Source organism: Xenopus laevis, chromosome 4L (assembly GCF_017654675.1).
Source record: "Xenopus laevis strain J_2021 chromosome 4L, Xenopus_laevis_v10.1, whole genome shotgun sequence".
NCBI classification, from domain to species: Eukaryota; Metazoa; Chordata; class Amphibia; order Anura; family Pipidae; genus Xenopus; species Xenopus laevis.
Window position 1 is genome coordinate 118,213,562 of NC_054377.1, and position 26,173 is coordinate 118,239,734.

The following is a 26,173-nucleotide window of genomic DNA, read 5'->3' on the forward strand; positions in this document are numbered from 1 at the left end:
ACATGTAACAGGGTATCTGAACTTCTGAAGATTCTACATTAATTTAAGAAAAACATTTTTCAGGAGTAAAAAATAAAACTTATCTGTGGGGGTGGTACAGGCTAGGTAGGCAACAAGTGTACTTACCCATCCCCCAAAATTAAAAATAATTTGCCAATTGATTTATAAACAGGATTTCGCCAGAATCATAAAATTGATCTGCCATCATTTAAAACAAAACAAAAAGCTTGACTTCCTGCTGAATGGAGCGCAGCTGTGTTACCGTATAGGTGGTTTCGATTGCTCTGGGTCCAGGGCTGACTGGAACAATTCTGCAGGGGAGGCGCTTTGTGGCATTTAAAATCCTTAAGACCATTCATAACCAGATAAGATGAAAACACTAAGTAACTGGCTGATGGTCACAACAACTTTGAAACAAGGATGAACAAATGGCAAAGCAGCAGGATACAAAAAGGACTGATGGTTTGAAGAACATGGGAGTGTGTTGCTTCTCTCCACTTTGTTGTAGTGAGGCATGTACAGCTTATCATAAGGGGTGGGGGTTAAGTGAAGTTCAGCATCCCCCCGTGGGCGCCGTACATGCCCCCTGAGATTTCACTTTATGTCTCTGGCCTCCGCGACGTCTTCCACCACCTCCGGTCTTAGGCTGTCAGAAAGAAAAGGTACGAGTATTAGAGAACACTTACTTTGTAGAAAACAAAACGGTATCTTATAGGTCTACGATAGAATGGATTCATAATACTACAAGGAAACCACAGACAGTTCAGCAAGGCATAAGCAGTTCCATTAGAAGAAGAACACACTTGTACCTCATACACAGAGACAACGGTTTTCTAATTTTGGTTCTGTACATTACCACAACGAATTTTACATGAAACAACTCAGACTTTCAGCTTCAATTCAGTGGGTTGAACAAAAAGATTGCATAAAAATGTGAGGAACTAAAGCCTTTTTTTATCACAATCATTTCATTTCAGGGGCTCAAAAGTAATTGGACAAGTGACTCAAAGGCTATTTCATGGGCAGGTGTGGGCAATTCCTTTGTTATGTCATTATCAATGAAGCAGATAAAAAAAGCCCTGGAGTTGATTTGAGGGTGGCGTGCTTGTATGGGGAAGATTTTGCTGACAACATGCGGTCAAAGGAGCTCTCCATGCAGGTGAAACAAGCCATCCTTAAGCTGCAAAAACAGAAAAAGAACATCAGAGAATTTGCTACAAAATTAGGAGTGGCAAAATCTACAGTTTGGTACATCCTGAGAAAGAAAGAAATCACTGGTGAACTCAGCAACGCAAAAAGACCTGGATGTCCACGGAAGACAACAGTGGTGGATGATCACAGAAACAATTCCATGGTGAAGAGAAACTTCACTCTCCAGGAGGTAAGCGCATCGATATCCAAGTCTACCATAAGGAGAAGACTGCATGAAAGTAAATACAGAGGGTGCACTGCAAGGTGCAAGCCACTCATTAGCAAAAAGAATAGAAAGGCTAGATTGGACACGGAATCTGGTGATGTCCATGAGTTCAAGACTTCAGGCTGTCATTGCCAGCAAAGGGGTTTCAACAAAGTATTAAAATGAACATTTCATTTTGAGTATTTTTAATTTGTCCAATTGCTTTTGAGCCCCTGAAATAAAGTGATTGTGTTAAAAAAAGGCTTTAGTTCCTCACATTTTTATGCAATCTTTTTGTTCAACCCACTGAATTAAAAAAGTCTGCAGTTCAACTGCATCCGAGTTGTTTCATCTTCTCGCATAATGGGCTACAGGGCTTGGCCTTTTTTAATGATTAACCTTATTCTTATTCTGACATATTATATTATACGAATATTAACATGTTCCCCAATATTACATTCTTTTTAGATTTCTTTCCCTATGCCATAAGCAGCATGACTACCATATAGCAAGACTACCATACAGCAAGAGCAGAAGAGGCCGATTGTGGCTCCTGATAATAAAAATACTATACTAGAAACGGACACTTACTTAAAGCTGGTTAAGATTTTCTTAGGATCTGCTATTTAAAAATACAACAATTCTCATTGCTAGCGTTTTCTCTTTCTGTACACTCTCTCTCTCAATAACATGGCAAACAGTGCAAATTAGACATTTTGATTTCTCTGATCACCTGTGCATGAAGAGAGCCAACTCCTGCAGTTACCCCAATGGCAGCAGCTGAAGGAGAAGCCTCCTCTGTTACTGGTGCACCCGGGCTCTGTTCATCCTTCTTCCCATATGGACTATTTTTCGTGGACTGCATCTTCACTTGTAGCGGCTTGGAGTTCATGGGCAGGTTGTTTGTACTTTGTAACAACTGATAATGAGAGACAGAATCAATAGATTTGCGTTTAGCTCATATTTTGGTACCTTCAGTATACTACAAGAAAAATATCAATCTGCATACCAGGGAAACAAGCTTGCCTGCTGCTTACAAAGCACTTCAAACTATTCTGCTGTGCAATGATATCTTTCTTCTAGAGCAGCATGGAGATATACTGGGGCCACTGTGTTATGAACTGCTGGGATGATTGTAACATATATTGCTGGGGACAACGTCAAATTAAACGCAACATGTTACTGAAAATTTATGCACATTATTTAAAAAAGTAAGTGCTCTTGCAAGTGGGTGTGGCTAATATAGGTGTATGTGGAAAAAATTGGCACTTCCCACATGGCATGCCGTCGCTCCACCTATGCTTCAATTGCCTCAACCAAGTATTCATATTACTTTTACTTACAGGCATTTCAAGCAGCAGTGGGGTTACCATTCACTTCCTATCCCGCTTATGTGCTGTCCTGACTCCACCCACACCCCAGGCTTGCGTCCCCTTCCTTGTCGGTAAAAGAGTGGCTGGGAAAGAGGGGGTTTTCTTATTAGCTACAGAAGAAGCAGAAGCCACAGTCCAGGCCCCCCGCAACTGCGGGATCTGCTTCCTCTATAGTTACTCCACTGTACAGTACAATTTCCTAAGTAATAACAAATACAATTCCAGACATAAGTACAAGGATTGCTTCTGTTAACTACCCTTACCTTGGTTATTGTTCCCACTGCTTTGGTACGACCCTCCCTGAATACAAGCCTCTGGTCAATGTGCAAGTATTCAGGGGTTTTGATAAAGCGGAAGTGTACTGTGGCCTTGTCCCCGGTCCGCAGGCAGTCGCGGCTCATGCTCAGGATAGTAGCAGTCTGCCGAATGCTGCCACAGTGTACTAGAAAAGAGCAATATAAATGACAGATCAGTTTAAATCTAAGGGGGAAAAAAATCTGCCAAACTGCAGTAAAGCATGCACTGAATCAGTGCACCACTTTGCTTGTTGGCAGAGCCATGTTCTTCCTATGCCTGGGGTCTCTGCTGAAGGCCTGGGCTGTGCACATATGCAATACAGCTAAACATGTGCACAGCAGAGACTAGCCATAAGGGATCCCATAAGGGACAAACAAGAAGAGGGCAGCATGTTGCCCAGTAGAACAGTACCATGGACAGATGAAGAGGAGTACCAGCCCAGGGTTTGAAGTGATTACAATCACTTGGGGGTGCCTAACGAATTGGTATCTCCCAGCGAATAGCCTTTCATTCTCTTTTAATCATTCATCTCTTTCTCATTCTGCTCTAAAATCTTGGTCAAGATAAATCAAAGCACACCCTACATAACATGTGACCCTTACAACTCACTGGCTCAGACTTGCTTTCAAACCAAGCCTTCAATATTTTGAGCTGTTTCTGAGCCAAGAGAGCCAGAGACTTCTCTTATATAAAGTAAGGTACAGTAGAATGTGTATCGCAAGTGACTCACACAACAGCAAAAATACTGCATTTGTGGGCACCCTAAAGCTGGCCATAGATGCAAAGATCCGACCGTACGAATCATCGTACGATCGGACTTCCCCATCTCCCGACCTGCCACTAACCATTCAGATCAAAGTCTTACCAGTCAGATCAAATAAAGTAATTAAAGAACAGATCAGCCGATGTTCTGCCCCTGACAGCAATCGTACGATATCTATGTCCGACAAAGCTGGTGACAGTCTCCCACTGAAAATAGTACGATCGGCAATACACGCAGAGATATTATCGGCAGCCGACAGAAATTTTCTAACCTGTCCGATCGACCAAACGACCGATCTCCGCCGGACGAAAAAATGTCGGGACTCTCCTCACACAGTCCGAAAATCGTACGAATCCTCGATTCGTACGATCGGATCTTTGCGTCTATGGCCAGCTTACGTTATGACCCTGTGTATATAAATTGAGTTTTCTCTTATGTACAGTATATTCTCTTTATTAACACAAATACAATTTCAAGAAAAACAAATGCATGGATGGCTTCTCTAAAACAATCCTTAAATGGGTCATTGTTCCAACTGCTTTGGTATGGCCCTGCCTGAATACAGTCACTCCTGAATGTGCAACAGAATGGTCTTGACCCCCAACTAGACCAAATTCAAACTGGACAAAGTGATAGAGGTAATATTATATACTAGTGTCCTAGTTAACTACAACAAAAGAGTACCTCAATCTTTACTAATACACTATACAAAATGTATTGTTTTTTTTATTTTTTATATTGATTTTTTAAAATATTTTTTTAATTTATAGCATGGGGCAAGATACTTTACTATCTTCAAAGCACAGGCCCCAATGTTTCTCCCAAGTAAAATTGTATATATAGATTTTTTTTTTTTTTTTTATACATTTTAGAGTAATCTGCCCAATACGTCCCACTCTCAATGAGGTGCCCACTAATTACCCATTGCTTGATAGCGAGGGCTGATAGTGGTTGGGTGGTGAAGCACCAAGATCTCTGCTTCAAACTCCCAAGATGCTTGAGGATTAAGGCGCGGGGAAACCATCACCATGCCTTTTCTGATGGAGGAGCGTTTAATCTGGAAAGAGAGCAAAACACAATAGAGAAGTCAATGCACAGAAATATCCAACCTTAAAATATGGTATTCATAACAAACGGAGTCAATTATTTACATATTGAATGCACAAAATTCCAAAGTGGTCACGCTGCTTTACCTTCTTTAGTGCAAAAGATGCAGTCTGGCCACCTCGCACCTCTTTAACTGGCATGCGCTTGCGGTGGATGGACTTCACTGCAATGGAAGTAAAGTTGCCTAATGGATCTGGCCCCAGTAGCAACAGGTCATTTAATTTAATCAGCCCCCTCAAAGTTGTGCCTGACACAACAGTGCCAACACCCTGAAAATACAAGATATTGAATTGAAACTTGTGTAAAAGGTATTTGACTGCAGACACAGATCAAGCAGCTTTGGTTAGAAAGCAACATTGATTTTTATTCTTACAGGTACGGAGTAGGTATCGTCTATCTGAAATTCTGCAGGCTCCTCCTCCCGAGAGCTACTGCGAGGCGACAACAGGTTCAGAAACATTTTCAAGAGATCCAAGTGCTCTCCTGTAACATTCGAGATCTGGAAAATTGGACACATCCTGTGGAAAGGAAATGGAAGCATAGTTCAAACATGGACAAAGCGCTCAGGAAAAACAAGTAAAAAGGATGGAAGATGCAGGAGTGACCATGAACAGTGAGGGTGGCACGAACCTCTCTGAGCTAAAATTTGAAGCAGTTACAATCACATCATCCTTGTTCTGCACCAACACTGGGATTTTCCTACAGCCCGGAGACTTCAGTAGCCTCTGCAGCAACTTCAACGTTTCTATAGTGGAAGAAGCAGACAGATTATGGGGATACAATTATCAATTATGATTAAATGAAAAAATTGTCCTCCAAGAACATGTTAATGAGCTAAAAACATGTTAAAGCGTTAAAATACTAAAAGGTTGGGGTAGAAATGATTAGACTATTGATTGGTTTCTTTGCTTCAGTTTTATTTTATAATAACACTATTAAGTATAATCACAGATCTGAATATAATTTAGATTTCTGGGAATCCCCGCATGGGATCAAAATTACACATGCAGTTGCCGCAGTGCTGAACTGATCAATGATGATCACATTATATCTATTTTGGGACTATAAGAAGATTATTTTTCTATACCCACAAAACACAGAGACAGGAAAATGTAAGAAGTTTAGAAATAGAATATACGGTACTGCATATTAAAGGTGTTGTTCATCTTTGAGATAACTTTTAGTATGATGTAGAGAGTGATATGCTGAGACGATTTGCAATTGGTTTTCATTTTTTATTATTTGTGGTTTTTGAGATATTTAGCTTTTTATTCAGCAGCTCTCAATTTGCATTTTAAGCGATCTGATAGCTAGGGTGCAAATTACCCTAGCAACCATACATTGATTTGAATAAGGGACAGTAATATGAATAGGAGAGGGTCTGAATAGAAATATGAGTAAAAAAAAGTAGCAATAACAATACATTTGTAGCCTTATAGAGCATTTGTTTTTTAGGGTAGAACTAACGGGTGTTTTGAATCCAATACCTTCCGTTCTGACGCAAGGAAGGCGTCACGTCGGATACACCGAATCTAAGGTAAATAATAGGAATGTCGGACATTGTCACAGCGTGCATCCAACATAACACGACAATGTCCGACATTTCTATTACTTACCTTAGATTCAGCACATCCAACATGACGCATGCACTTCCTCGCGTTGGAACAGAAGTTATTGGATTCAAAACGCCTGTGTAGTTCTACCATTACGGGTCAGCGACACCGATTTGAAAGCTGCAAAGAGTCAGAAGAAAATGGCAAATAATTAAAAAATTATAAAAACCCATGGAAAAGTTGATCAGAATTGGCCATTCTATAACATACTAAAAGTTACTTTAAAGGTGAACCACCCCGATAACAGAGGCCGTTGCCCGAGAACTAGTAACTTATAGCAACTAATAAGCATTTTCTGGTCTTTTGTAGTGCAAATAATGACAGTAAACACCTGATTTTTGATGCCTACTGGTTTCTTAAGCAAGACCAGGCTTGCTCAGTTTCCCATGTATAGGATCACAGAGCTCACCCCCTAGTGATTAATTTTGTATCAAACAAATCCCCTTGGGTTTAAGGATAAGATGGGTGAAGAATAGCACTGGGGATACAATACATCACAGATAGTAAATGTTCCAAATCTAAAGAGGTATTGAAGGAGAATGAAAAGTAGTATCACTAGGGGATGCCAAGTTGTTAGGCACCTCCCATTGATTCTAGTCCCTTACTTCCTAGCCTGGACCAGCGCTCCTTTCTCATGTGACTGGCTTGTGGGCACATATGCTCCTCAGTGTAGCCATTAGGAAGAATGTTTTTCCACACAGACAGACTAGATAATAGCCAACTAATACGGCTAATTCTGCATTAAGGAATCGAGGGTGAATGGTTATTCATTCAAAACCTATGTTTACTCTTACAACTACAGTCAACTACTTAAGTCAGAGACTTACAGGCTTTTATCATGAGTATATGAAGGATGTGTCACCTTACATGAATCTCTATTACTGTACACTAAGCATATGGCAAGGGTAAAATGCACAAAGGGCTACATGACAGATAGAAAATGTTCCACAACTGCACACAAATTAATAAATCTCAGAGAAGGATTCTAAGCAAGCTTATTCTCACCTTGTAATATGTTTGCCGGACACATATCTATCTTGGTCACCACTACAAAGACTGGGACATTAAGCGCCAGTGCCAGGCCAAGGTGTTCTTTGGTCATGCCAACAATACCAGCATTACTGCCAACCTGTGGGTAAGGGAAAAGATATTAGGCAGAAAAGAAAAATGGTTTCTACTTTTCTACTTTGTATTCGCTTTATGGGATGACATTCATGGCAAAGGGTAGCATTTTTTATATGCTGGTGTCATAAATTCTTAACCACTTACACGTGTAGGATAATAACATTCACATACTGACACAATTAAGGGGAGTGTTGATATTTACACCCGTTAAGTAAGTCCTAGCAAGCAATTAATGATTAACATTTTGACTTGTTGCCATGGTTTACTGCCCAGGTTCAAATTTGTCAAAAGTTGTATAAAATGACAAGCGTCGCCATTTGTTCCATTTTATCCTACTGCAATTATTCTTGGTATCAGTCAAGATTCATATTTACAAAAGAATGTAAAAGGACCAGCTCCACAAAATACTCTAGAAACCTATACAAATGATTTAGGTGTAGGAGTACTTAGGAGCATTGCCTTCCTGCCTTTTCCACCCTTGATAAACATATAATTAAAAGTAATTTTTTGTAACAGACAAGAGCTATAAATAGCTTGTTAAATATATATTCTTATAAATGTAGGTCAGTGATATTAGTGAATTAGTCAATTGTTTACATGGCTCATCAAAACATGCAATTATATTGTATGTGCTACTTTAAAATAAGGGGATATTAGAAGTCACTTAAGTCAGGCTGCTTAAATTTGCAGGAGATCAGAATGTTGTAAAGAGCAGTCACAGGGTATGTAAAAAAATACACTCCACAAACAAAACCAGTTTCCACTTTGCTGTACTATCTATACCCAGATTTATTCTCGGTTGAAAACAGCCCTTGTATCTGTATCGCCTGCAAGCACTGCTGCACATTCAAAGGTTTCTTCATGGACACATATGTACTAGTGTGCCCTACACCTGCTGCCTCCCAAGGAAGACATGTTGGAAACTTCCACATGCTGTTTTTGACCAAAAATTAGTTGAAAACCCTATGGTTAGCCTTAAGGTATGTACTAAAACTGTTTTGTTTTTTTAAGTGGGTACCAACTTGTGCATATGTACCTGCAAGTTTGCAATATATGAATACATCAATACAGTGAGGGGAAAATATCTGTTTTTCTGTTAATGTGGGTAACTTATGTTTGACTATCACTACTGTGAATAATTACATAAATTTCCATGTATAAAATACACCACACAGTGAGCTGGGTGTGAAGAGATATATCCATGGCAAGTTCTGCAGTAGATCTTAGATAATGGCAGCTTTCTGGCTGAGATCATAACTGTAATAAGTATTGTTAAACCCTTACTGTTTGAGGGCTGGGGTCTAAATAGACAGGCCATCAAATAACTTGCTGCCTTGCCCAGGCAACAATCACCCAAGACCTACTACATGGAAACCTTGCCAGGCTTTTTCAGGCGACTGTTGAAAAGCGCATCGCCTCGTGTGGTTAGCACAGGCGTTTTTACATAGGCGCCCATACAAAACTGTCGCCTGCGCCGGTCGCGGCGACTGGCGCGGCTCTTTGTCGCCGCGACCGCAAACGCAGGGCTATCTCCCCGTGTGGACTAGCCCTAAAAGCCCAACACAGCAACTGAGCTGCTTGCTATCTAGGATAGGCCAATCTCATCCTTCTTTAGAATGCAAAACAGGGCTGATAACAGTAGCTGTCCTGCCTCTCTTCCATCCTGGGGACAGAGACATAACTCCTGCCTGCAGCAAGGAGGAAATTGATTTACAGAAGGCTACTCTGAGAGAGAGACTGATTGGACGAGGTAGGGACATAATGAAATGATCATTGGCTGACCTGTTCATATGTATGTATATGTTTATTTGTATAGCATGAAAAAAGTGGGGTTAATTCAGTGGATGGTTCCTTCAGTTTGTTTTGTATTAAAGGAGAAGGAAAGGCTTTGTGCACTTGAGGGTGCCAAGTGATTGTATTGGCTTACCTGAAACCCTGGGCCAGTGCTACTATCAGCGAAAACTGCACCGGCCCGGGGTTATACCAGTGAGCACCACGGAGCGATCCTCTTCCGTCTTCGTACGGCTGCGCACGTGCAGTAGAACGAAAAGCCGAACTTTAGCTAAAAAGTCGGCTATTTTGGGAAATTTGAAGAGAGAAGAAGACGAAAGTGGATCGCTCCGTGGTGCTCACTGGTATAACCCCGGGTCGGTTCAGTTTTCTGCTTCTCCTTACCCCTAGTTGTCTGCGCGATGATCGTTTTAGTTTAGCTCACTTGCCACTAAGCAAACACAGAACTTTAATCCTGTGCAGTTCTTTAAATGAGTAGCAAGTGGCACACATAAATGCAAGGGTTGTCCTACTAAAAATGTATGCACTAGGCATCTGTTGTAATGTTTCAATACTTGCACCTTCTGCCTTTCCACAGACTCCCAAACACACTATAATACTGTTCCTCACTATCCCAAGCTAAATCATTCAGGGAAATATCCAGTGACTTGCCTGCACAGCCCTGCCCATAGATATATCCTAGCTTCTTTTTAGTTAACTTTTAGTATTACAGATGTAGGGATATTCTGACACAATTTGCAATTAGTTTTCATTTTTTATAATTTGTGGTTTTTGCGTTATTTAGCTGTTTATTCAGCAGCTCTTCATTTTGTGATATCAACAATCTGGTTGCTAGGGTCCAAATTACTGCAGTAACCATTAGGCTTGGGCGAATTTGACCCGTATTAATTTGAATAAGACACTGGAATATAAATGGGACCCGAACAAAAAGATGAGTAATAAAAGTAGCAATAACAATACATTTGTAGCCTTACAGAGCATGTTGTTAGATGGGGTTATTGACCCCCATTTGAAAGCTGGAAAGAGTCAAAAGAACAAGGCAAATAATAAAAAAAAAACTATAAACAAAAACAAATAAGGACCAATTGAAGTGTTGCTTCGAATTGGCCATTCTAGAAAATACTAAAAGTATAAAACCACCCCTTTAAAGGAAAATTCAACCCATTTAAAAAAAAAAAGTTTACCGAGGATCCCGAAGATGGATGCTTGAAACTCCGCGGACAGAATCTGTGACGAGGGGTAAGTATAAAGTATGGGGCATTTCTCTGGGGGGCAGTTAGCCTGGGGGGAGGAGGGAGGTCTACCTGGGGTGGGTGGTACTCAGTTTTTTACAAATGGGTTGAATTCTCCTTTAAGACAGAGATAGTAAGATAGTAGATAGATAACTAACTGAATAAAAATATTTATGTTTCCTGCGAATAAATAATTTTATGAATAAAATATAGATATATTGACATGACTAGAGTCACAAGGCTGGCTACAAAAACCTTTGGTTGAAATGACTCGGTCGTATGATAAATGGCTTCTACATATAGATCCTGCCTCACCATAAGCATGCAGAAATCAGGGAGATGTCCTGTCATCCCAAAAACGGTTGTCTTCAAGTACTTCTCATGTCCAGCCAGGTCAATGAATGTTATTATTTTAGAGGACTTCTCACAGATCTTTGTCCACTCCAGGCTTCCTCCATGGTTGTCTGGCTTATTGACCACCTGTCCATGGCTGTCAAACCCTAGGATGTCATTACCAACACTGCTGGTACGGCCAGACTCAATCTCATGCTTGTGACGGAAAAGCTTTTGCCTTGCAAAACCACGTCCATTGTCCAGTTCCCCGTGAGTCAGTACCCCCAGAAGTGTACTCTTTCCAGCATCCACATTGCCAACAACTGCCACTCTGCAGGAAACATAGAAGGATACTATAACCTGTTTGTACTTAAAACAATATTAAAAAAAATGTAAATAGTTTATAATCTGGAAGACCTAAAACAGTTAATCATACACTCTGTGGGGCAGATTTTTAAGGGTCTAATTTCGAAATTAAAATTTTTATGGTCAAAACTCTTAAATTCGAATTTGTGAATTATCCAACTCAATTCGAGTTTTAATTTGAATTTTGAGATTTAACATACACTCGAATTCGACTATTCGCCACCTAAAACCAGGGACCAATATGGATGTTAGCAGCCTTCCTGACGTTTTTTTCGGAGAAAATCATGTTTAGTCAAATTCTAATTTTTGATATTACATTTTTTTATTAAATAACCTCCCAATCGAAATATTCAAATTTAAAGGAGTATAAAAAAACTCACATGAATGCGAAATTCGATCTGAGAAATGTATCAATAAACTTGGAGTGCCAGTGTTGATTAAAAAAAAACACTCGCTAAACACGGCTGTTCAATCATAATTATATTCCCTGTTCAAAATGACTGATCAAACCTGGATAACTGCCAATGATGGCTTCATACAATGATCTGAGGGAAAATTTTTGCATGCTTTGAGGAAATGATGGTGGTTTCAGAAAACAAACCCCAATAATGAAGTATTTTTTAATAATTGTGTTTACATCAGAACATTTATGTTCTGCATACAGGTCAGTACAGGTATAAAGGGCCTGGTTGTTCCTAGGGCCATTAAAAAGTAATTGTCAGTAAGTCAGAGAGGGCATCAAATGTCCAATCAGGGCATGGCTCCTAAGTGCTAAGAGGACTCAACATAGAGCTGTATACTCCTAACATAGTGCTCTATACTCCTAACATAGTGCTCTATACACCTAACACAGAGCTGTATACTAACAGTGAGCTATACTCCTAACATAGTGCTCTATACTCCTAACATAGTGCTCTATACTCCTAACATAGTGCTCTATACTCCTAACATAGTGCTCTATACTCCTAACATAGTGCTCTATACTCCTAACATAGTGCTCTATACTCCTAACATAGTGCTCTATACTCCTAACATAGTGCTCTATACTCCTAACATAGTGCTCTATACTCCTAACACAGAGTTGTATAAGCCTAACATAGTGCTCTATACTCCTAACACAGAGCGCTATACTCCTAACACAGAGCGCTATACTCCTAACATAGTGCTCTATACACCTAACACAGAGCTGTATACTAACAGTGAGCTATACTCCTAACATAGGAGCTGTATACTCCTAACATAGGAGGTGTATGCTCCAAACATAGGAGCTGTTCACCTTTGAATTAACTTTTAGTATGATGCAGGGAGTGATATTTTGAGGCAAATAACAATTGGTTTTCAGCAGCTCTCTAGTTTGCAATTTCAACAATCTGGTAAATAGGGTTTAAATTACCCTAGCAACCATGTATTGATTTGAATAAGAGACTAGAATATGAATGGGAGATAGACTGAATATAAAGATGAGCAATATAATGTAACATAGTAACATAGTAAGTAAGGTTGAAAAAAGACACATGTCCATCAGGTTCAACCTTTTTTTTTTTTTATTAACTACCTATCTGCCAGTAGCAATGTAGCAATAACAATAAGGGGCATATTTATCAAATTTAAAAAGACCAACCGAAATTAAGTCGAAAGGTTTTTTTTTGGTCGAATAGGTTAGTTTTCAGCAGAATTCAAATTGTTAGAATTGAATTTTCCCATAAAAAAAAAAAAAAAAAAAAAAAATTTGATTTTTCAAAGTCCACCAATTGACTTCAAATGGGTTCTAGGAGGTCTCCCATAAGCTAAAACAGCAATTCGGCAGGTTTTAGATGGTGAATGGTCGGATTCGAATTTTTAAAGAGACAGTACATGATAAATTTATTCTAATTTTTTTTTCAAATTTGAATTGAATTTGGATTATTCCCTAGTCGAAGAACACTAAAATTCACCTCGACCTTTGATAAATCTGCCCCTAAATGTGTAGCCTTACAGAGAATTTCTATTTTACATGGGGTCAGTGACCCCTGTTTGAAAGCTGGAAAAAGTCAGGAGAAAAAGGCAAATAAAATTAAAAAGCCATTAAAATAAAATAACAAAAACCAATTGAAAAGTTTGCTTAGAATGGGGAATTCTATAACATACTAAAAGTTAATTTAAAGGTGAACCACCCCTTTAATGCCTGGCTTAAAAGCAATACACTGCACAGACAAACTTAACGGTACCAAAGGATGCTGGGATAGCTGATTAGTTCAAGTATTCATTTTTGATTTGTAAATCTGAGCATACAGTAGAGAAGAAAGGTACATATTACACATAGAACATATAATTGTATGGAGCAGATCAGGGCATAGCACAATATAAAGCAGTTTAATTATGAAAAGGGAATAAGAAATAATGTCTCACCTTACTTCCAAGAAGTCATTATCTCCCACGCTCTTGCGCACCAGGTAATCTCGTACTTTGCCACCAGCTTCCTGATGCTCCCGCAGCAAAATCATGTCAGCCATGATCTGTTCCGCCATACTAGTAACAGTGGCCACTGATGCTTCCATATCAGCCTCGTTAAGTCCATATTCTGTACCATCTGATAAAAGGACAATGAAAAGGAGGTTTCTTTATTATTCATACATGGGGGGGAACCAGAGAAAAACACACTTGAAAGCCATACCAACAGGACTATTGATGAAAAGTCTGAACAAAAACATTATAAATAACTCAAAATGGATATAAAAATCCGTTGCTTTTTATTTTCCGTAGTAGGAGATTGTCTCTATTGTCATGATTTACTGAAATACTAAGAATTAATTTCTGTTCTAGATGCAATATAACCGTTTCAAAAACATTAGTTGTACTTCCAAAGGCATGCGACAGTTGGCAGCTTATTTGGCAGTGTATGAGCCCCCACCAACCCCAACTGATATCTGGCTGAAAATCGGGCATATGTCGATCGATTGAACAGGTTTAAAAATCCCATCAGATTGAGGACCACAACGGTTCATTGATGCGGATCTGGCAAATATCGCCAACTCAAGGTGGGCATATCAGGGTAAGATTCACACATCTCGCAACCTCTCCAAACAAGTGGATCTGCCCATGTATGGCCACCTTAAAGGTACAGTAACACCAAAAAAAATAAAAGAATTTTAAAGTAATTAAAATATGATATACCTGCACTGGCAAAACTGGTGTGTTTGCTTCAGAAATACAACCATAGTTTATATAAACAAGCTTTCATTTTGAAAAAAAGGAGAAAAAGCACAAGTTACATAGTTAAGAAAAGTTCCCATTGTATTCTACAAAGCTTGTCTGTTATCTACTATGTAAACCTGAGCTTTTTCTAATTTTTCAGCCTTGAATGGCTGCCCCCATAACTACACAGCAGCTTATTTATATAACCTATAGTTGTATTTCTGAAGTAAACAAAACGTTCTTACCAGTGCAGGGAAACAGTACATTAAGAGTTAATTACTTCATTTTTCTGGTGTTACTGTTCCTTTAAAGGGATGGTTCACCTTTAAGTTAACTTTTAGTATGCCATAAAGTGGCCAATTCTAAGCAACATTTGAATTGGTTTTCATTATTTATTTTTTATAGTTTTAGAATTATTTGCCTTTTCCTTCTGACTCCTTCCATCTTTCAAATGGGAGTCACTGACCCCATTTAAAAAGCAAATGCTCTGTAAGGCTACATGTGTATTGTTATTGCTACTTTTTATTTCTCGTCTTTCTAGTAAGGTTCTCTCCTATTCATATTCCAGTCTCTTATTCAAATTAATGCATGGTTGCTAGGGTAATTTGGACCCTAGCAACCAAACTGCTGAAATTGCAAACTGGAGAGCTGCTGAATAAAAATCTAAATAACTCAAAAACCTTAAGTAATAAAAAATTTAAAATAATTGCAAATTATCTCAGAATATCACTCTCTACATCATACTAAAAGTTAACTCAAAGGTGAACCACCCCTTTAAGTCAGTGCAGACTCATACAGCCTGCCAAGCTTTGTAATTTTACACTATGGGGGCATGTGCAAGACCTCTCTGTCAGTCACATACACAACCTAAAGCAATAAGTGATTGGTGCAGGACTGTATAAGGGGCAGACTAATTGGAATTGACCATTTACAGGCAGAACCAAGGCATAATTTATATATCTGGTTAGTATTTGAAACCTCTTTATTTCACAAATAAAAACATTCATAGAGGGGAAAAAGCAGTTTTTGGGAACATCAGGACTACATTTTGATGTAAAATCAGGGAAAACATTACTTAGGGGACCCATCACCCAAAAAAAATTATTCAAAATCCTATTTTATCACATTAGTCAAGCAAAATGAACTTTAATTACACTATATAAATTATTTGAATCTTGCTTCCTTCATTCTGGGATTTCAAAATTATAGCAAGCAGGCAGCAGCCATCTTGTGAACAGTGTTATTAAGACAAGCCTTGTATCATCTCAGAATCTTGTTTGTGCACCAGAATAGGGGACCCAATGTCCATCCCCATGCCCTGGCTACACAATTAAATGGTAAAGAGAATGGGGGAATGTGGGGAGAGCAGTGACATATGTCTAGGAAGTGCTGAATGGAAAGTGAAAGTAATTGTCTGCCCCGCCTCTATGCCACTGGCATAGAGGAGTGGCAGACATTATTTGATTGACAGCTGAGATTTTTAAATGAGCTTACAACAGCTATGAATGCTTTAATAAAAAATAGAAATTGGATTTCAGGTTTAGTTTGAAAAGGACTTTTATTATACAGATTTTTGTGTCTGGGTGACAGGTCCACTTTAAAATGCACCCACTGAAATGCTTTATAAATTGGTTGGACCACAAATAAAAAAAATGTAAAAAGCAGGAAAACTTAGTTAGGGTACTTAAAAATCGAGGTTTCACTTTAATTGCACCCTTAACTGCAACTGATTTGATTCAGATACTAATACCATTAGTGACACAAAGCACATTACATAGGCTAATCTTTGTCCATGCAGTTGCAGCAGACACTACTTGCTATCACTATGGAATTATTAATTTGCAGTAAAATCATTGCACCTGAATTTTGCATCTTGTAAATCTGCCCTATGGTCAGATATGACAGAACGTGGCTTGAGATTTGAGGAAAAGATAAAATGTTTCAAATATATTCACATAGAATCATTTTATTCCGTTTTAATAATGTTAATAAGGGTTTGAATGTCATACCAGATCCTTGCCCAATAACGTAGATGGTCTCCCCCCGGCCCTCATCCATTCGGTCGCGCAATTGATGCAGTAGGCTGTCATATTGCTCTGCGCTAGGGCTTACCAGAACAAGCTGTAAAAAAACAGAAGGAAGATTAAAAATCATCTCACAGAATTCAGAAAAAAAACCACTTATAGTCAGCATTTTTAAATCTAGCATAAGTAAAGCCAGGCTTCTGTGCACCAGCTGGTGAGCTAAAATCCAGCACCCTACAACTGTAATCCCCCAGGTCAGCCATATCTCTAAATAACAGCAACTTCCCAGTCTTGTCTCTTTCAACTGTCCCCATTCTGCACTACATAATGCACCAGCAAACTAAGCAATGCTTTGGAAACCAAAACAAAAAGACACACCAGCAGCTTAGGTAAAACAAAAAGACCTGCAAAGCCACGAAATTTCCCACTGACCCCAGCATTCCCGGATATTCTAGAAAATGCACAGACTACCGATTACCGAACAGTTTGCAGTTCGCTATATGTTCGTGGGCCTGAAACAATGGGTAACTATGGAAACATAGTTTGGGGGAATATAAATAGCAGTACTGGTGTGCTTTGTGGCCATTCTTTCCATTTAGGGGCCCAAAAATGCTAGAAAGGTATGGGATCTCTTATCTGGAATGCTGGGAAACAATTTGGCCAGCCAAGATCTAGGTTAAATCATCCTAAATCATTTCCGAAAATTGCCAAAGGGGATATAGGTATGGGATCGGTTACCTGGAAACCCGTTATCCAGAAAGCTCCGAATTACAGGAAGGCAATCTCCCATAGATTTATTTTATCCAAATTTTTAAAAAATATTTCCCTTTTCTCTTGTACTTGATCCAAACTAAAATATAAATAATCCTTATTGGAAGCAAAACAGGCCTATTGGGTTTATTTAATGTTTACATGATTTTCTAGTAGACATATTATGAAGATCCAAATTGCGGACAGATCCGTTAAAGCCCCAGATCCCAAGCATTCTGGATAACAGGTCCCATACCTGTACTGCTGAATCATTGGACAAATGTAGAATTCTATTGTTTCTACCTGTATATCGGACAATTCATCTCTTAAAGGGCCAGTAACATCAAACAATGAAATTGTTTTAAAGTAATAAAAATATAATGCAGTGTTGCCCTGCACTAGTAAAACTGCAGTGTTTGCTTCAGAAAGACTACTATTGTTTATATAAATAAGCTGCTGTGTAGCAATGGGGCAGCCATTCAAAGGAGAAAATGCTCAAGTTACACAGCAGATGGCAGATAAGCTCTGTAGAACATAATGCTATCCGTTATCCATTATTTATCCTGTGCCATATAGTCGTTTTTCAATTTCCGACCATTGCTACTCAGCAGCTTGTTTATATGAACTATAGTAGTGTTTCTGAAGCAAACAGATCGGTTTTACCAGTGCAGGGCAACACTACAAGATATTTTCATATCATTCCTGTGACCAATAGATGCAGGAAATATGGTAATTGTTAAGTGTATGGCCACCTTAACGATCAGATCTAAGGCCCCTGCAGACTTTTCAGACAAGTTCAGAATCCACAGTCCAATGTGGTCCTCATCCGATTTACCAGACTTCCTGGACCACTATCTGAACAAGCCCACATTAAGTGGCAGATTTATGAAGGGTTGAATTCAAAAATTAGAATTTTTTTTTTTTATGGTCAAAACTGTCAAATCCGACTAGGGAGTTATCCAAACTTGATTAGAGTTTTTTAAAAAATTCAATTTGATATTTGAGATATCATACTTTGCCCATTTTAGAATTTGAATTCAACTATTTGCCACATAAACCCTGCTGAATAGCTGTCTAAGTCAATGGGAGAAGTCCAGGGATCAATTTGGAGATGTTTGCAGCCTTCCTGACATTCCTCAAATCAAGTTTGATTGAATTTGACTCTAATTTGATTCCAGTTTTTGGGTCGTTTAAATTCGAAATGCACATGAATTCGAAAATCGACCCTTGATAAATGTGCCTCTAGATGTTGTGTACATCATTATTCTGGTCCCATACATTGGTCTAGGTTGGCAACTCAGAAAGTATTTTACTTTTAACCTATCAGTCTTCTGCAAGCCATTTTCAGCAGGATTCGGCAGAATCCTTCTGCCTGGCAAACCGAATCCTAATTTGCATGTGCAAATTAGGGGCGAGGAGGGAAATTCCGTGGCTTTTTGTCACAAAACAAGGAAGTAAAAAATGTTTTCCCCTTCCAAAACCAATTTGCATATGCAAATTAGGATTCCGTTCAGTATTCGGCCGAATCTTTCACGAAGGATTCTGAGGTTTGGCCAAATCCAAAAAAGTGGATTCGGTGCATCCCTAATTTGTATAGAAACGTTCTCATTCAGATTTTATTGAAATATCGTTATATAGGGTCTTCCAGAAAGCCGTAAGCCAGCCATACACAGAGAGTTCTGCTTGCTGAGTGAGGTTGCCATGTCCGATCTGGCTACCCAGGTGAAGGGCCAAGTCAGACTGATAGCCTGGTTTGGGCCACCATAGAAGTTGACCAAATCAGTAGCAAATGTAGGCCTCTCCTGACAGGAATTGCACAATATGGGTCAGAAAGGCTGTGGTTTTGACCCAGTAAAGAGACAGTAAAACAGTCAACAGTAAAACTGGAGTGTCCGAGCTGTCTAGTTAAAGTAGACATTTAGGATAAATAGAAAACCCCTAATTTTGTAGGCAATTATGAGTAATATATGGTGTTGCTTTTACATGGTACTAAAAATTAACATTATCTTTAAAAATAGCCCCTTTATTACAGCTTCCTATAGATGTTCTCTGGTCCCTGTCCATATTTCAAATGAGGGATGGGCGTGCCCCAACAGTCCCTGCCAGAAGCACAGTAGGTAGGGACAGCCAATCACAGCCCTGCAGTCACCCAAGCCCAGACAGGCGTCAGTTCCCTATCAGGTCCTGCTAGTTGCTGATTGGTTCTTGTCCTACAGTACAGTGAGCTGAGTGCCACTGTCTCCCCTGCACAGCCTGGGAATTCAGGGAGCAGAAAGTGGAAGAGAAGGGAGGGATTATTAGGGTTTTTGCAGAAATATTCAATAAATCAGCCTGAAACACTACTATTTTAAGCACAATTATTCTATATCTAAAGGAGTATAACGCACTGGTACGTTCTTATTTTTTTTTACACAAAAGGTCTCCTTTAAAGTTGGCCAGTGTGGGAAAAGCTTTAGAATAATATCACATGCAGCATTTTCTCAAGTGGAGAGAAAAAGGCAATATGCATCCTGCTCGGCAGCACCTCATCCGTGTCAGTGCTCACATAGAGTGCATTTTCAGGCAGAAATCTACTCTGTGTGAGTAATTATAGGCAGATGCCGTGCCTGTCTGTGTTTACTAAACAGGGTGTGGATTGGAGTGAATTTGTGGTTTCCCCTCTATAGTAGAAAAGGCTTCATGTGACATTTGCCTTAAAATAAAATGAATTGTCTGAGAAAGAGCCCATAAACAATCGTATAGGCGGGTGACATATGACCTTTGTTAACAAAAGCCTAGGCAAGCCAGCTTCAGAACAAAAGGCATTTCAGGTCTCTGTCAAACAAAAGGCCAAAAGCATTTGACACTAGTATCTCAGTGTGTATGGCCAATGTCACACGTGGGGTTTCCTGATGAAGCAGATCAACTGGATGACAAACTACCCTGACTGACGCTCACAGCCCCTATTCACTTCAATGGTGCAGGTGTGAGAAAGTTTCAACCTGAAAAGCTCTTTTTTTTTTATAAAGTGCAAGTAAAAGACCATATATTCATTTTCACAGGTGACATATTCAATGTATCACTTGTACCAGCCCAAGGGAACCACAGCCCTTTAGCAGTAAAGATCTGTGTCTCCAAAGATGCCCCAGTAGCTCCCCATCTTCTTTTCTGCTGATTTACTGCACATGCTCTGTGCTGCTGTCACTTACTGAGCTTAGGGACACACTCACAATATACAGTACACATAGAATAGAAATTTCACAATATAAGGCTGATTAGTAATTAATACAGATAATTACTACATGGCAGCACAGAAACCAGTGCAACGAGCATCAGAATTTAATAATCAGCCCTGTAGCATCAGCTTATATTACAGACCAACCTCATTTTCTGATGGTTAATTTGTGACAACCCCTAAGCTTAGCTTCTCAACAGCTGCTCAGAGCCCACTGAGCATGTGAGTGTCACAGACACTTTCCAAGATGGTGACCCCCTGTGACAAGTTTGAAGTCCTGGATCATTGCTGCTATTGAGAAGCTGAAACTTTGGGCTGGTGCAACAAGTTCAGTATATAAAATATGGCTTTTTTTAGCCATTTATTTTTAGGGTTTAATTCTCCTTTAAGAACATGCTACAACGCTCATTCCCCTCATTAGCAGCAATTCTGCCATTCACTCTGCTGGATGCCCAAGGATGCTAGAGTCTAAGGTTGCATAATATACATTAAAATAATTGGGATTGGCCTATATAATGTCACTGTACAGAACCTGCTTGTACTCAGCACTACCTGCGATACAGAATCTGCTAGAAAACGGACCTATCGGGGGGAAAAAAACACCAGCTGCATTAAAAAAAATCTCATGCTTATTGGCTTTTATAATAATTCATATTTACTATAATTGTGTAAATATCATAGTGGTTATGCACAGAATTCTTCATTTATTTAGACAACAGAATCCCTTCAGTCTACACACAGGAAATTCTCTTCCCATCTAAAGTAGGAAACAACAAGGGGCAGTGGGGAGGGTTTTAATCACTGCAAACGCTGAATTGTTATAGAAGAATACGGAATAAATCTATTTTGGGCAACTTCGCAATATGCTGGTTTATCCACCATTGATTTCAGTTATTTCCATTAGAGACGCATTTTTGGTAGATTTTCAGTCACGCATAATAAAAATAACGGGCAACAATTATCCCCGTCAGCCACTACCCTAAGGTACTAAATATTAAACAAAGCCTATCTGTTCTTAGCTGTGTAAACATGTGCCCTATTAACATATGTCGTCTTAAAGGCTCAAACAATGTGTTACATTTAGGGTTGGGGCAGACGGGCAGATTCAGGAGATTTTGCCGCCTGGCGACTAATCGCCTCCACTGTGGGGCGACAATTTCCCCAAACTGCCTTCCGCAGAAGAATCGCCTGCGCTAATGCAGAAATCGAAGCGCTGCGAGTGCATTAGCGCAGGCGATTCTTCATTCAAGCAGGCGGAAGAGATTGTCGCCCCACAGAAGAGGCGACTGGTCGCCAGGCGACTAAATCTCCCTGAATCTGCCCGTCTGCCCCAACCCTTAAACACAATCATTTTTGACATGTATGAGATCTATTATCTGGAACCCGTTATCTAGAAAACTCAGAATTACAGAAAGGCTGCCCCCCCTATTTAAAACATTCTCTTCATTTGTAATAATAAAACAGTAGCTTGTACTTGATCCAAACTAAGATATAATGAATCTTTATTGGAGGCAAAAGCAGCTTATTGGGTTTATTTAAGGTTTTAATTATTTTCTAGTATTATACAAAGCATAGCTATCTGTTATTAGCTGTGTAAACATGTGCTCTATTACCATATCTCAGTTTGAAAGGCTCAAACAATGTGTTACATTTAAACACATAAATCACTTTTGACATGTATGGGATCTGTTATCCGGAACCCGTTATCTTGAAAACTCAGAATTATGGAAAGTCCGCCTCCTATTTAAAAAACTGTTTACTTTTCCTCTGTGATAATAAAACAGTAGCTTGAACTTGATCCAAACTAAGATATAATGAATTCTTAATGGAGCAGCCTATTGGGTTTATTTAATGTTTACATGATTTCCTAGTATTTTACAAAGCCTGTAGCCTAGCAGTCATATTAACATATCTCAGCTTGAAAGGCTCCCCCCATGGTGACACAGCAGCTAATTTCTATAAACTAAACTGAAGCCTTTGAAGCAAACACACAGTTTGTACCAATGAAGGGTAAATGGTTAAGCACCGGCCACATAGATGGTTGGCTCCGCTTCTCTCCATTTGTATTTGATTCTGCAGATCTGTAATGCTGCACTCAGATGAAAGCTATGTCTATCGTAACAGTTAAACAGTGCTGCTGAACAGAGTGGAACTGCTTCTCTCTGCCTGCATTTTGTAAGCAAGCAGAGAGAAGTGGAGGCCAAAGCTCTGTGTGAGCAGGGGCTTAGGCTAATGTCAGAGAAAATGCCAATATGCCCATGATGTGCCCTGGCACAGTTGAGTTTCTTCATTTTTGATATGTATGGGATCCGTTATACGGAAACCCGTTATACAGAAAGCTCAGATTTAAAGAAAGGCCGTCTCCCATAGACTCCATGTTATCCAAATAATCCAAATTTGTTTTTTCTCTTTAATAATAAAACAGTACATTGAACTTAATCCAAACTAAGATATAATTAATCCTTACTGGAAGAAAAACCAGCCTATTGGGTTTATTTAATGTTTACATGACTTTTTAGTAGACTTACGGCATGAAGATCCAAATTACAGAAAGATCCATTATCCGGAAAACCCCAGGTCCCGTATATCCGTATTACAAATATTGGATCTGTTACCCAGAAAACATACCTAGGAAGCTCCAAATTACAAATTTGAAAGCTAGAAAGAGTCAGGAGAAGAAGGCAAATAATTCATAAACTATAAAAAATAAATAATGAAGACCAATTGAAAAGTTACTTACAATTGTCCATTCTATACTATAGTAAATTTAAAAGTTAACCTGAAGGTGATCCACCCCTTTAATGTTTAAATAATTTTTTCATATTGAGATCCAAATTACGGAAAGATCCCTCATCTGGGAAACATCAGGTCCGGAGCATTCTGGATGACAGATACTGTAGTACTAGTCAATATATACTAGCAGGGCCGCAATTAGAAATCATGGGGTTCCATACAACAACATTTTTGGGGCCCACCCCAGATACCGCCCACTCCACAGTTAAAAGACCAAAAAAAACTGTGGCGCCAGGGCCCCCAATAAAAGTTTTTTTTAAAAAAAACGTTGGTGCCAGGGCCCACCTTACAAGTTAAAAAAAAAAAATTGGGGCCCCAGAGAATATTTTTTAAGAAATGATTGGCGCCAGGCCCCACCTTACAAGTTAAAAAAAATTGGGGGCCCCAGAGAATATTTTTTTTTTTTTTAAAAAGACATTGGTGGCCAGGGGATTAACAAAAAAACAACACATCGGTGTTCAGTAGAATTGAACTTGTGGCTTTAGGACTTCACCTCTTTTCGTGACTTAGGGTCTTTTCGTCGCTTCAGGACTTCAATTTCCGGTTGTTTTCGTGACTTCAGGAGAGGGTTTGGCACTGTCAAGGGGAGCGCGGCTATTTTGAAAAGTGCAGCACAGCCGGCCCCCGTTCAGGCCCGGTACAGTAGTACCCCTGTGCCCCCCTGATGACGGTCCTGTATACTAGTTCTTACTGCCAACATGTGGAATGCACAGAACAGACAGCAGATTCCCTCACTAGTAATATTAGTGCGGTACAGATTATTACAGACAGATTTCATCAGCTACAGGGTTTATCCAGTAGAGAGAAACTGTGAACTCTGCAGGAATGCGTCACATTGTCGTACATCACACACAGACACATGTATCTGATACATACACATTGCCTGACCCACAACATGCTTCCTGCTTAAAGGAGCAGTAACATCAAAAACATTTTTTTTAAAACTTCGTTAGTATACCATGAAAAAAAAAAACCACCAAAGACTAATTAAACTTTAAAATCGCACAGCCTTTATTAAGAAAAAAACTTACCGAAACTCTGCTTGCTTGCAAGGTGATCCGGTGTGCGGTGATCAATATCTCTTCCCTGCCTTCCTTATAGGAGATAGCCAGGGAGGAGAAATCGAGTGCTGCACTATGGATTGTCGCCATTTCTAAAAAGGAGCGCAAACAGAGTTTCGGTAAGTTATTTCTTAATAAAGGCTGTGCGATTTTAAAGTTTAATTAGTCTTGGTGGGTTTTTTTTCGTGGTAGACTAACGAAATTTTTTTTACTGTTACTGGTCCTTTAAGCATCGGGTTGTGAGCTGTAACCCGTTCCTTACAAGAGCAAGATGCTTTCCCCTTGCTGGTGCAGCTGGATTATATAGATTTCATAACTGGAAAGAACTTGGCGTGAATGTTTTAAAAAATGATCATGGGGAGGGAAACACACACACACAGAGTCAAAAATAGAGACATGAGGATGATAATAAAAAAATGCAGTCTCTTGTGTCCTACCATCTGGCAGGGTCATGTCAGGGGACAGGTCAATAGTGAGGCCAGTTTAGCTTCCAACATATAATCACACTTTCCTGGTACAGCCAGGAAATCCATATCTCCAATTTAATAAAAAAATAAGCAGTGCCAAACCCCCAACTCCATAACATCAGGGGCTCATTTACTAATATATTGACAAACCTGCACCAGGGCAGTGACCCACAGTGAATCAATTATCTGCTTTCCTCTCTTAACTGGTAGAAGGCTGAAAGGTTCTTGTTGATTGGTTGCTATGGGCAACAGAACTAGGCCACTTTACAAGCTGTCAGTGAATGAGCCCGAGGGACTACAAATACAAACAACACTACAGAAATAGTAGATCTGGCTGGCACACTGTAATGTCTTTGTGCTGATCCAGCTGTTGGGACTTCAATGGAAAAGGAAGACACAGAGAGGATTCTGGGAGATGTAGTTCAGCAACAGCTGGAAAGTTACTGACAAACTTTTATACAAGACAAGTGCATTCAATGCGGAACTACAACTCCCAGAATGCCAAATACGTATTGCTGTTAGTCGTAGTTCCGTAACAAAGGCCTAGCGTTGGTATAAAATAGGCTCTAGTGAAGTACCTGCGCCGGTATATGTCAGAGACATGGGCCGCACATCACTGGCTTCTCTTAGTGACACGTTCACTCACGCTGGCTTAGCTGTCAGTCTACTGACCCCCCTCCCCCTCAGTATCAAATGTCGCTTACTTTGCTAGTCACATCAATCTCGGCTTCTCCGTTTCTCAGAGGCTCCCCATCCAGACTACAATCTGAATCCTCTCCGTCGGGCTCCGGAGAGAACATAGAAGCCGGGACTGGAGACTCGCTCGGATTCTGCTCCGGCTGAGGTGACGCTAGGGAAGCCATCTTGAAATTGAATGTGCTATCTACCTTCCCGCAGTTCATTAACATGATCTGCCTAGCAACCACGCCCTACTCGCAGCGTCTGCGTTTCTACTGGCTAGCGATTACAACAAGCTACGGTATGGGGTCCAAAAGTGCACGCCTACTTTGTAAAACCAGCCACTTGTCTCCTTTCTTTCCCACCCCACTTTGACTGAGGCCACGCCCCTCGTTGTGTAGCATAAATAACGCTTCACGCGGTTTTTTTATTAGAGTGGAACTTCAAATTAACATTTGTGGAGTTTGCTTTGTTGAAATTCAGACTAGATGTGGGCTAGAGAGTTGTTCTCATATTTATCTGCGTTTTTGGACTGCACTTCTGTTGCCATTTAAACTGTAAACAGGTTACTAGGGACTATGTTAACCAGTGTGCCAGGTTATTAGTCATGTTTGTT

At 39.7% G+C, this 26,173-nt stretch overlaps 1 protein-coding gene across 1 annotated transcript; it reads right to left on the reverse strand.

Moving 5' to 3' along the window:
* gtpbp1.L (GTP binding protein 1 L homeolog) lies at positions 1 to 25,778 on the reverse strand. The gene is made up of 12 exons (XM_018258815.2): positions 25,584 to 25,778; positions 16,580 to 16,691; positions 13,785 to 13,965; positions 11,013 to 11,361; positions 7,555 to 7,678; positions 5,567 to 5,681; positions 5,310 to 5,454; positions 5,023 to 5,205; positions 4,751 to 4,886; positions 3,033 to 3,211; positions 2,130 to 2,315; positions 1 to 646 (listed from the first exon to the last, which is right to left on the reverse strand). Exons 1-12 carry the CDS (start codon positions 25,740 to 25,742, stop codon positions 554 to 556), a joined length of 1,962 nt encoding a protein of 653 aa, XP_018114304.2. The 5' UTR covers positions 25,743 to 25,778; the 3' UTR covers positions 1 to 553.
* Between the last annotated feature and the right edge of the window lie 395 nt (positions 25,779 to 26,173).

Excerpts from the sequence above, each read along its gene's own strand:
- gtpbp1.L (XM_018258815.2), bottom strand. The coding sequence starts at position 25,742 with ATGGCTTCCCTAGCGTCACCTCAGCCGGAGCAGAATCCGAGCGAGTCT. Across the intron at positions 16,692-25,583 it reads AGATTGATGTGACTAGCAAA|CTTGTTCTGGTAAGCCCTAG; the intron begins GTAAGCGACATT and ends GTTTTTTTACAG. Across the intron at positions 7,679-11,012 it reads CTGATTTCTGCATGCTTATG|GTTGGCAGTAATGCTGGTAT; the intron begins GTGAGGCAGGAT and ends CCTTACCCACAG.